The sequence below is a fragment of the Sitophilus oryzae genome, unplaced genomic scaffold (assembly GCF_002938485.1).
Source record: "Sitophilus oryzae breed Bouriz unplaced genomic scaffold, Soryzae_2.0 scaffold_1063_pilon_pilon, whole genome shotgun sequence".
In the NCBI taxonomy this organism is placed as follows: domain Eukaryota; kingdom Metazoa; phylum Arthropoda; class Insecta; order Coleoptera; family Curculionidae; genus Sitophilus; species Sitophilus oryzae.
The window spans coordinates 610,287-623,000 of NW_022145686.1; the positions used below are offsets into that span (position 1 = coordinate 610,287).

Sequence of the window (12,714 nt, forward strand, 5' to 3'; positions counted from 1 at the left end):
CGCATTGTCATATTTGCGAAAGACCATTTAATGTAGAAGATGAAAGAGTAAGGGACTACTGTCATTTAAGAGGAAGATATCGAGGTGCGGCTCACTCTGTTTGTAACCTAAATTTTAAAGTACCTAATTTTATTCCTGTGTTCTTCCACAACATGTCAAATTTTGACAACCATCTTTTTATAAAAGAACTGGCCGTTGAGGAAGAACAATTAGACGTCATTCCCCAAAATAAAGAAAAGTATATTTCTTTTACTAAATATATTATATGGTGGATGGTGACGTCACTCAACAAGAACAGGAAAAGCGACAGCAAAAGGTATTTTTAAAATTAAGATTTTTAGACAGTTTTCGCTTTATGGCATCGAGCTTGGATAAAGTAAGTCAAAATTTAACGTCTCAACAGTGTTGCGAAGTTAGAAAGGTTTTTCCTAACGAAGAAGAATTTAAGGTTTTTCGTATGAAGGGTGTTTTTCCATATTCGTACGTAGATTGCTTTTCCAAATTAGACGATACCAAGCTTCCACCCATTGATGGCTTCTATAACGAACTTAGAAAAGAAGCCATCAAACAAGGAGATTACGAGCGTGCATTGAATGTATGGAATTTATTTAAATGTCAAACTTTAGGTGAATATTCAGATATATATTTAAAATCCGACGTACTATTATTATATGCTGATGTTTTTGAGAATTTTAGAGAGGTGTGTCTACAAACATACGGTCTAGATCCTTGTCAATATTTCACAGCACCATGCCTATCGTTTGATGCGGCTTTGAAAACTACATCTATCGAGCTGGAATTATTGACAGATTTAGACATGATACATTTCTTTAAACACGGGATTCGCGGCGGTGTCAGTCAATGTAGTGTTAGAAAAGCTATCGCGAATAATACATTTATGTCTATATACAACGCTTCCAAACCTACTTCCTACATTATGTACTTGGATGCTACCAATTTATATGGAGTAGCCATGTCGCAATATCTACCAACACGTATCTTTACGTGGCTAACAGAGGAAGAAATTTCAAACTTAAATTTTATGAATATCGATAAAAATTCCAATATAGGTTATGTTTTTGAAGTTGATTTAGAGTATCCGGAACATTTACACGATTGGCACAACGAATTACCCTTTTGCCCAGAGTCCGTTCAACCAGAGGGATCTAAAGTTTCAAAATTAATACCCAATTTTAATTCTAAAGTTAGATATGTAATTCATTATCAAAATTTACAACAAGCGTTGAACCATGGTCTGAAACTTGCCAAAATTCATCGCATTTTATCCTTTAACCAATCTCCCTGGTTGAAAACCTACATTGATCTAAATACAGCAAAGCGTAATAATGCTGAAAATAAGTTTGAAAAGGATTTTTTCAAACTTATGAATAACGCTGTATTTGGAAAGACAATGGAGAACGTGGAGAAACGGGTAAATATTAAGTTACTTACCCACTGGGAAAATATTGGTAGAAAGATAGGGACAGAAGCGTACATTTCCAAGCCGCATTTTAAAGACTTAACGATTTTTAGCGAGAATTTAGTCGCAATACATATGGCTAAACAGAAAATCGTATATAATAAACCTATTTACGTAGGCTTTTCAATTTTGGAAATTTCCAAAACTATTATGTACGATTTTTGGTATAGCTATATTAAACCAAAGTACGGTAATAAAGCTTCACTGCTCGACACTGACCGATTCTCTAATTTTACAAATTCAAACCGATAATTTTTATGATGACATGCGCGAAAATTTAGATAAATTCGATACGTCAAATTACTCGCAAAGCAACCCACATAATATTCCTGCAAATTCATCTGTGTTAGGCCGTATGAAGGATTAATATACAGGAAAAATTTTGTGGGAGTTTTATGGAACTGGGGCTAAAGCATATTGTGTAAATGTGGATGGTGAGTTAACGAAAAAGGCCAAAGGCGTGCCTGACTACATCACCAAACAAGATATTAGTTTGGATGATTATAAAAACACGGTCGATGTAGCAGGTACGAAAATCCATCGCTCGATGACTACTTTCCGTTCACATTTACACAATATGTATGTAGAGCTTAAAAATAAGATTGTCTTATCATACGCGGACGATAAGAGATTTCTTATTCCCAATTCCGAGTATACGCTCGCATGGGCCATAAACATCTAGGAAAATATAGGGATGAATAATCGGAAAATCCATAGGTTGAAAACAATGGCAGTTATTTTTTACTTCTATTTCCTTTGATATTTATTTATTTATTTATTAATATTTAGTTACTTTCATGTTTAAGAGGATGGTTTAATTTTATTTTTATATTTTTAGTGTATTTTATTTAGAGTATTATTTTCAATATATTTTAGGTTACTATATTTAACATATTTATATTGTATACAATTTTTTTATATTATTATTATATTTTTTATGTTATTATTATATTATTTTTTATTTAGTATTATATTCAATATATTTTAGGTTGCTATATTTAACATATTTATATTGTATACAAATTTAGACGTTTTCTACTATGTCTACTGTTTGATTTAAGCTTTTCAATGGCTGTATTCAAATTTAGTAATTTTTCCTAACAGAAGTAATTATTTTTATTATATATTTATTTTACACATGTATTTAACAATACTGAAAAAAAAATTCAAACTTTTATATTGTACAGGGTGGTCGAAATTGGTCTGTTTTAACAGAGAAAACCTATTTCCTGACTAGATAGAGCAAAACCGACATAGATGTCATGGGCTCGATTTCAGAGGCATGTTTAATGGCGTAAACCGCCTATTGATATTTTCATTGCCAACTGAGATATGGGGACTTTTTGAATTTTTTACCATTTGAAAAATTGCTCATAACTTTTGTATTTCGCGGAATAATACAATTCTGTAAAAACGTTCTTAATGCACTTTTTTAATCACAATTCAGTGGCGTAGTCAGTTGTTTTCTATACTTTTGTCAGTTACGCTTTTTGTCAGAAATGATAAAAAATAAAAAATTTAAATGGAAATTATAGTTGGCTATGAACTTAAAAAAATGTTGGCGTTTAACCTTTTCCAACGATATAAAGTTATGTGTATTTATTTCTAAGAATGAGAGAAATATTAGGTTTTTTATCTTTGTATCGAAGCGGGCCTTGATTTTGTGTTGACCTAGTTGCCTAATTTTTTTTGTCACAATTTAATATTCTATATTTTTATTTATCTGCACAATTAAAGACTTTTGAAAAGGTAAATCAACATTCTATATTAGTATAACCAATTACAATTACAACGCCAGGGTTATAACGGAACTATTAAATGGAGAATTTATAGAGAGAATTGGATTGGAAAAAGGGGCCCCATATCTTGGCCTGCTAGGTCCTGTGATTTAACCCCTTTCGACTTTTTTATGGGGGAAATTAAAAAACCTTATATATATGGGAAGAACCATTGGGACGAGAGAAGAATTGCAGAAGGCTCCTAGGCAAACTTTTGGACTTATTACACCGGTTCGTCTAAGAAATCGCTGTAACTCTGTGCGCAAAAGATGTTTATTGTGTATTCAACAAGTAGGTGCTGTTTGAACATCTTTGATGGTATTTTTTAGAAAATTATATTCGTCACTCAAAAAATAAGTTTTATTGGTTTTGTTCATTGTCTATTGTATCGATTTCAATTGTAATTAGTAATGCTAATATAGAATGGTAATTTACCTTTTCAAAAGTCTTTAATTATGCATATAAATAATATAGAATATAAATTGTGATAAAAATATCTAGGCCAATAGGTCAACACAAAATCAAGGCCCGCTTCGATATAAAGATAAAAAAAAACTAATATTTCTCTCATTCTTAGAAATAGATACTCATAACTTTATATCGTTGGAAAGGGTTAAACGCCACCATTTTTTTAAGTTCATAGCCAACTATGATTTCCATTTAAAAAATTATATTTTTTATTATTTCTGACAAAAAGAGCAAACATAGATTGTGCTAAAAAAAGAGTAAACTGGATTGTGCTTAAAAAAGTGCCTTAAGAACGTTTTTACAGAATTTTATTATTCCGCCAAATTAAAAAGTTATGGACAATTTTCAAAATGGTAAAAAATTCAAAAAGGTATCTCAACTGAGATACGGGGTGACTGCCAACTGGCAGTGAAAATATCAACAGGTGGTTTACGCCATTAAACATGTCTCAGAAATCGAGTCCATGACATTTATGTCGGTTTTGCTCTATCTAGTCAGGAAATAGGGTTTCTCTGTTAAAACAGACCTATTTCGACCATCCTGTACAAGACTGATTTTATAAAAAAAATATTTACAGTATTCTAAATAAAACAATTTTTCATTTCACTGTGTATTTATTTTCCACATTTCTCTCATCTAGTAAATTATAAAAAATCGGTAAACAGTATTTAAATAACAATATACAATCATCTTCCCAATCAATATAAGTTTCCATTTCCTATCTTGAATTATCAGCACTTTCACTTCTTCTTCAAAAGCATAAGTTATGGTTAAATGTCCATCAATTTCTATAGATTTATCACACCAACCACTATTAACGTTTTCATCAACAAAGTCTAGAAACGTTGAAAAACCTTCATATGACATTTGAATCTTCTTCTTCTTGTTTGTAATTTGGAAAACAATTTGCTTTTCTGTCAAGTTCTCGGCAATGTTTAATGCTACATTAATTATTGGTTCTAATACACTTGATTGATCCATAACGATTTGTTGAGGGCGATGTGAACAAGACAATGGTTTACAGTAAAATGAGCTAATATTAATCTACGGGGCTAATAAGTAAAAAAAATATTGGATATTAATAGATTTAAATTTATTGAGTTAAAATGTCTATAATATAATCATATAATATATGAGCATTATTTACAGTACAAGAACATATTTCCAGTTTATGATCATTACAATTACTGTATGATTGTTCTAATTTCGGTACAGGTCCAGAAGTAAATTCCAAGTTCACTATACAGGGTGGATCAAGATTTATTTCGTAGTACGTGCACAGCAGAAATTCCTTTTTAATATATCCCTTAACGAAAACCATATCGACACCTTCCAATTCCTCTTGTATTATGTCATACATCGCCTTATAGGGTAAATACCCTGAATTATGAGGGATTCCATGAACATTGTGAAATATATAATTTATCGTCTTCTTATGGTGTATCGGCAGATGGTGGTAACAAATCTTCGGTTTAAATGCATATGTTTTCATTTCTTTTCCATCGTATATGGATAATTCCTTAACCTTAAATTCGGGTATGGAAAATCCTTGTACATATATAACAACGAACTTCATCGTATCAATGTCTTGCAGCAACTGATTAAATTAGCGTTCTAACATATCCTGATAAAGGTAAATATTCCATGACTCGATCGTATATGATGACACAAAATGCTCGGGTGTTTTCGGGGAAATTTTCCGAACTCTCAAATTCTAGCTTTACATCTATCACATTACTTTTCAGAGCCTCGTTTTGTTTTGAGCAATCGATTACATATACATAGTAAACTGTCTAGTGCTGAAATTTAAATCTAGGGATTCATATGGGTAGGCTTCGGAATTTAGATAAAGCTTAACGTCTGTAATTTTCAAATTATCGAAATATGTGCCGTTAGCTTTATAGTTATCTTTTCGATCTTCTTGAAAGAATACAATAACATATCTCGCTCGTTCAGATGCTGCCTTCACTGTCCATACATCTTTTCTCGCTTGTCGTAGAGCAGGTAGTTCATGAATTTCCCATTTCCTAAATCCAATAAATATCGGTTTATCCTTGGAAATTGCTTCAAACAATTTTAATTTCACAGAATCGCTCGGGTAGATATGTTTTACTCTTAACTCGATATTCAAAATAGTGATGTCTACTTTCTTGTTTCCCTCTGAATTAACATAGCAATTGTCATCCTTTTTGGCACGTACAAGCTTCAATTTCTGCGTTTCCATAATAGCTGCGCTAGTATAATCGGAGAAGACATTCAACAGGAAATTTAATGGTATTAGGAGACTGAAATTATCCGTTTATGGTTCATATGATTTCACAGTTCCGCTCGGCCAATTCCATCCCGCTACATCAAGGGCAGTACTTTCATTTTGATTGAGGTATAAAAGACTTTTAACGGTACTTATAAGCCCTGGATCTCGTACTTTATCGATTACGTTTCTATTAATTCATATGTTATCGATTCAAACAGAAATGCTCCAACGTTATTTGTTAAAGAACATTTTCCTGTTTTCACAGCTGCCGATACTTCTTCCAGAAATTTGGCTTCAATGTATAATTCGACTTGGCTAATATCCATAAACACATCCTGTTGATTAATAACAATTTCCATCTCATCGCTGTTCTTAAATGATTTGGTGAACGGCTGATAAGTATGCCATTCTCCTCGAGCAATGGATTCATCTACGTTGACCGGTTGGAATATTTGAAGTTTTTCTGATACGGAGTCCATATTTACAGAAAAAAATATTTCTTTTGTAGATTTTCTCAAATAACTCGAAATCTGTTAGAGATATCGGAAAACCGTTTTCAGCATTCAATTCTACATAAAATGAACTATCAATGGGTATATTTTAGTTGCGATCTGACAGATTTCGGTTTTTGACAAAATCGACAGGGGGGTACCGAGGAATGTTTTCGAAAAATTTTGGAAAAACGAAATAAGCAAAATCGATTTTCCAATATTTTTCGAAAAAATTCCTCGGCACCTCCCCGACGATTTTGTCAAAAACCGAAATCTCCTCAGATCGCAACTAAAATATGCTCACAGATAGTTCATTTTGTAGATTGACTGAAACCGTTTTCTGATATCTCTAACAAATTTCGAGTTATTTGAGAAAAACTACAAAAGAAATATTTTTTTTCTGTTTTTCGAAACATTTAACAAATATAAAAAAAAAAAAAAAAAAAAAAAAAAAAAAACAATACCGTTTTTGTAAAGTACACATTCAGGGCTACAACATATTACGAAATAAGCAAAATCGATTTTGCAAAATTTTTCTAAAAAATTCCTCGGCACCTCCCTATCGATTTTGTCAAAAACGGAAATCTCTCAGATCGCAACTAAAATATGCTCACAGATAGTTCATTTTATGTAGAATTGACTGTCGAAAACCGTTTTCCGATATCTCTAACAGATTTCGAGTTATTTGAGAAAATCTACAAAAGAATTTTTTTTTTCTGTTTTTCGAAACATTTAACATTCCCATTGTTCTATTAATTAAACTACAGCAAAAGTCTTTAAAACTAAATCACAAAATTGTCAATAAACGCACAAAGATTAAAATACAAACGAAAACACAGTACACGTGGAAAACACTGAAAACAAAATCCACGCCGACGACGCGTCCAAAAAAAAATAACCCATCTCGACACCATTCGGCCAATAGAAAAGTAGCATTTCGGCGCATGTGCATTACATCCAGCTACTGAACAAGGATGGACTTATGTCAAACTCGATCTTCTGTACTTCAATTCTGGGACATAAATTCTCTCATTGCTCTTATGGTGAGGCCGCGGTATAGGTAAATTTAAACGTATTTGTTTGTCCTCATAGTCAAAATTCCTCAAGGCTGTTCGGGTGGAGTCGTCTACCCGAACGCGTTCCGACGTTAAAAACAGCGTTGTCAGATTGTCAATATTTTCGCATTTTCAAGAAGCAATTAACGAAATTTTCTATATCGGAAAAGGGAGTGTATGCTACTTATATTATGTAAATATAAAATAAAAATAGACTAGAGACTTAATTAAGAATTTATTGATATATTTACTAAATAATTACAAGGCTTTATCCTAATTATTTTTCTTGTGTATTTGGTTGCCTATGCCTAATTCTAAAATAGTTGTTATATGAAACCAAGGCAATGCATTGTTTTGTTTTTTTTATAAATGTTTTATATTTTTTATTATAAAAAAATGGTTATACAATTTATTTACACCCCTTACACTGTTTTTGTGTACTACCAGGAGTATATTTCGTAACCTCTTATGATAAGAGGGCCCCACAAATAGTTTTATTACTTAACGCTAATAGATTAAAATATTTAATCTATGATTAAAATTTAATAATATATTTGTGCGTTAAATAAAATAGACTAGAGACCCAATTAAGAGTTTATTGACATACCTAATTACTAAATAATTACAAAATTTTTTCTAATTATTTTAGTGTATTTTTGGTTGCCTCTGTTAGGGTGAGTCAACGATAAAGTCCATTATCTCATTTGCTTCGAAGTTTACAAAAAAATATTGAATACAAAAGTTATAGGGACGGTTAAGATATACATTTTAAAATTATTATAGAGTATACAGGGTGCTTAAAAAAAGTGTGGCGAATATAACATACCTTTTTTAAATGTAACACCCCGTTTTTTTAATTTATTTTTAGATTCTGCGTAAAATTCCATAACTTTTTTTATATATAATGTTATATACCTAAAATTAATAGTTTTTGTAATATTTAAATTTGTTTAAACACTTGTTAGATTGCAGTGTAGTAAAAAATTACCAGTGATGCTATTCTTTCTGAAGTTGGACGACTAAAATTTGGTAGTAGAATTTTATAGAGATGTAGAAAAAGACACATGCAAAGATATTTTAGTTAGATAAAAAGTGTGTTTCCACAATATATATTCAACAATATATTTATGAATTTCAACTACTTAAAATTAAAAACAATTATTTTTTTTAAATGGTACACCCTACCTATATAGTATATAAAAATATTTGAATTATTTTCGTTTCTTCTGATATATTTTACAAAACTCTTATTAAGTATGTCATATACCTATTTTTAATAGTTTGTGATTTATTCCTTTTTTTTCTATTTTTACCCATATTTTTAATACGTAATAATTACGCCATAACATCATAGTTGCCATGACAAAAAGTAATAATTATCAAAATTTCATGTCTGTTAAGCAAGTTCAGAACAAAATTTGAGTTTTAGTTTAATTTGTTATAATAAGTATAAATGGTAAAGAATTGTTACAGATTTTCATGAAAATGAATTATTCAGACCGATATACACGAACAAGCTAAAAAAATATATCTTTTCGTTCAGTACTATATATTATATTATAGTACTTTGTTAAGTACTATAAGATTAGATGTATATTATCTAGAAAACATGTTTTGGTTTAAACAAATTCAAATATTACAAAAGCTATTAATTTTAGGTATTACAACATTATATATGAAAAAGTTATAGAATTTTATGCAGAATCTAAAAATAAATATGGTATTGCATTTAAAAAAAAAACATATGTTATATCCGCCACACTTTTTTGAAGCACCTTGTATAACCTTCCTTATAACTTTTATATTTAACATTTTTTGTAAACGTCCAAACAAATGATATAATGGATTTTGCTCTATCGTTGACTCACCCAGTACAGCCGTTTTATATCCAACCATTGCATTATTTTACTCACAAATAAATGTTTTATGGTTTTTATTATAATACAGGGATTAATTTATTATACACCCCTGACCCCTTCACAAAGATTCCAAGGGGGATATTTTGACAAGGTTTATTAGTGAATGTTTTAGTTATCCAGCGTATTTAATAAAAATTTAATGTATTCTATCTAGTGTATTTTTCATAGAAATGATCTGACAACATAAAAAGCAAATTTTATCAAAAATTTATTGATTATCTATATTGTTTAACTCGTAGTTTAACCTAGTTTACACATAATTTTTAAATTTAAAAGAAATAAATTGTTTTCTTGACAATTTGGCAAACTTTTTTATAATTTAATTTTGTAATATTTGTTTTTTAGTAATTAGAGTAAAAATTCATTCAGATATAATTTCTAAGTTGAAAGATATATAAAATTTTATCAGTTTTTCCAATTAAATATACAGGTTATCTAAAAATATCTAATTTACTTATTATTTTGACACACTAACTTAAACATTTTTCCTTTCAGGTATTTATGTCCTTTTTTAAAAATAAATTAAGATTGATTGAGAACTGATTAAAAATATTTTATTCCAAAAATATATACATATTTAAAAAAATATTTATTACATAAAATAAGTACATGTTATATGTTATTGATAGTATAAAACACAAGTTTTTTTACTAGGTACTCTTTATATTTGGCAGAATAAGTAGTGGGTTTTGTTTCTGAAAACAATAAATTTATTATATTACGACTTTGCTGCACATATGTAAATAATTATTATTATTGTGGATAATTTATTTACCTTTATGCTTTAATGTTCGGACTTTACTGTAATTTATGCTGTATCAATCTAAATTGTTCCCGAAGGGTACCCTGAATATCTTCCATCCTTTAAATTCTTCGAAACCTTACAGAATATGTATTTATTTTATACAACGCTTTACACACTTATATAAAAATATAAAATACTTTATACATTTTTGACCTACGTCAGGCATTTTTCTGTAATCTTATATCATTGTCCTATCAAGATCTTCTAAATAAAGTATTCGAAAATACCCAAGTTGTGTCTATGCAGGTTTTTCTATCCTAGATCTTAATTTTCAATAACTCTACAAAATAAATGAGTTAACGAATTTATAAATAGCAAAACAAAAATAAATGCCTTTAAAGAATCAGTCCTCTTAAATGTGCCTTGTGGCGAAATTCCATCCATGACATTGGTACCGATTTTCATGTATATGAAGAGTATGGTCAATATGCTTATTATTAACATAAGATGTATTGAATAAAACATATGAAATCATCAGATTGAGTGGTTATGTAATAAATACTTGGCATTTTTCTATCTCCGACTAGATCACCACATGATCACCATAGCGATTCACACCATGTAAACACTGACCTAAGGCTTGCCGATATGTCCTTGTGCTAGAAGTCTAATAAATAGAGGTCTGTGGTCTAGCAAAACTGACACTTATATCCCATATGATAAAAAAAAAACGACCTCCAGTTGGCTTGGAAATGACGATCCATGACATTCCCCTGACATTCCCTATATAATTTTACATATAAAAGACTCTGTAAAAGACATCGATCTTTATTTCATAGCCATCTCTGGCGCCGTTTTTTTTTCGATCATATTGTACCTACCATGTACTGTCTACCTATCTCATATATCATATACCCTATGGCTATGCCTTATGGTTTTAAAGATGATAAATTGTTTTTTGTATTATGCGTTAAGCTGTAATTTAAACGAAATACATTTTGTAAAATACACAATGTTATACTAAATAGATTCATAATAAAATACTTACTAGTTTACCTTGTCAGTTTAATGGTACTTAGTTATCAGTTTTTAATCAGTTTTCCTGTTTCCCTTTGAGTTTGAAATTTCCTAACCTTAAAGTTTTCACTCTTTTAAACCATCTCATTTTTGCTCATATTTTTACAATTACTTGTTATGCCTAATGTCCGTGCTGCTTCCTGAAGAATGAACTTTTGTAAGCTAATTACATATAGATCTTGAAATTAGAACAATATCACATACCTGAAAGGACATCATGCGGGAAAAAATAATTAAGAACATTTTTTCTGAAAATCACGGCTAATTTATTTTCAGGAATTTATGGATGGCTTAATGTTTTCTAAAAATTGTTAATCGTTTTACAGATTATGTTTGAATACCTACCTATTTTTATCTAGATATATACCTGAGATTTCAACCTTTGTAGACGATATTTCTTATATAAAAAACTCATTATCAAAGATAATTGTGTTGCTATCACAATCATTTTGTTTATGCTTCATTTGTAAAGATTTAAGGATTATTTTATATCAGTTCTATAACATTATTCATAACATTATTCGTCAATGTTTATAAAAATTACAATTTTAAACTTTTTCTGAGGCAGAGACAACCACGAGACGATCAAGCGCATACGGAAATGAGATCTGCTGGATCTCTGGCCAGATCAAACTTCCTTGTAAAATTAGCAGCTGCAGTGAGAGGGCGCTGTTTCGCAAATTTAAATCACCCGGTACATATTTTACTGTTTTTATTTCCGCTTCCGTTTAGTCCCCGCCTCCCGCTAGTCCCGCTCTACGCGATGCCGCGGCAGCCATTGCTCATATTCTCATATCATATATCGATTGTCGATTTGATTTTTTCGCTTGCGAATTTCCAAATTATTTGTGTTGTATTAGCAATATTATGTGTGTTTAAGTGATCACTAATATCCTATATATTGCGCGAATTACCCAGAGGTGTCTATTAACCACTATAATTAGTATATTTCAACGCAATTAGTTAATTTTTATTTGAAGACCAACATGGGAACAAGGCCTATATTTCGCTCAAGAAAAATGTTGTATTGATAGATCTATGGAGGAAATAACAAAGATGAGTCCAGAATTTAGTCAAAATGCATAATTTTCCAAAAAACTGAAAAGTAAGTACATATTTTAAAACGTCTGTTTAGTCTTGCAATAAAACTGATAAAATTTTCTTCTCCCGGTGATGGGAGAAGCCATTACAAAAAAGACAAAGATAATTCTACTACGAAAATACAATATTCTTTGACTAAGGCTACCCAGCTTAGCTTGTTAAAAAATGCTATATTAAAAACACATTTGTGAATTTTATTTGTAGATCGACATTTGCTGTTTATAAACTTTCGAGTCAGATATTAACTTTCTTTGAGTATCAGCTATATTTTAATAATTGAGGATTAAAAAAATTAATAATGTTTTGTATTTATTAGATCAAAAATATGACAAGAAACTTTGAAAAT

At 30.1% G+C, this 12,714-nt stretch overlaps 1 protein-coding gene and 1 long non-coding RNA gene across 2 annotated transcripts; both read left to right on the top strand.

Moving 5' to 3' along the window:
• The first annotated feature begins 265 nt into the window (after positions 1 to 265).
• LOC115878972 lies at positions 266 to 1,732 on the top strand. Its single transcript, XM_030895584.1, has one exon. The coding sequence runs from the start codon at positions 266 to 268 to the stop codon at positions 1,730 to 1,732; it is 1,467 nt and encodes a 488-aa protein (XP_030751444.1).
• Positions 1,733 to 12,092: 10,360 nt separating this feature from the next.
• Positions 12,093 to 12,281, top strand: LOC115878546. Its single transcript, XR_004049551.1, has 2 exons — positions 12,093 to 12,187; positions 12,248 to 12,281. It is a non-coding gene; the product is annotated as an uncharacterized LOC115878546 (long non-coding RNA).
• The last annotated feature ends 433 nt before the right edge of the window (positions 12,282 to 12,714 follow it).

Bases quoted from the DNA above. Each gene is read 5' to 3' on its own strand.
- LOC115878972 (XM_030895584.1), top strand. From the start codon at position 266: ATGGTGGATGGTGACGTCACTCAACAAGAACAGGAAAAGCGACAGCAA.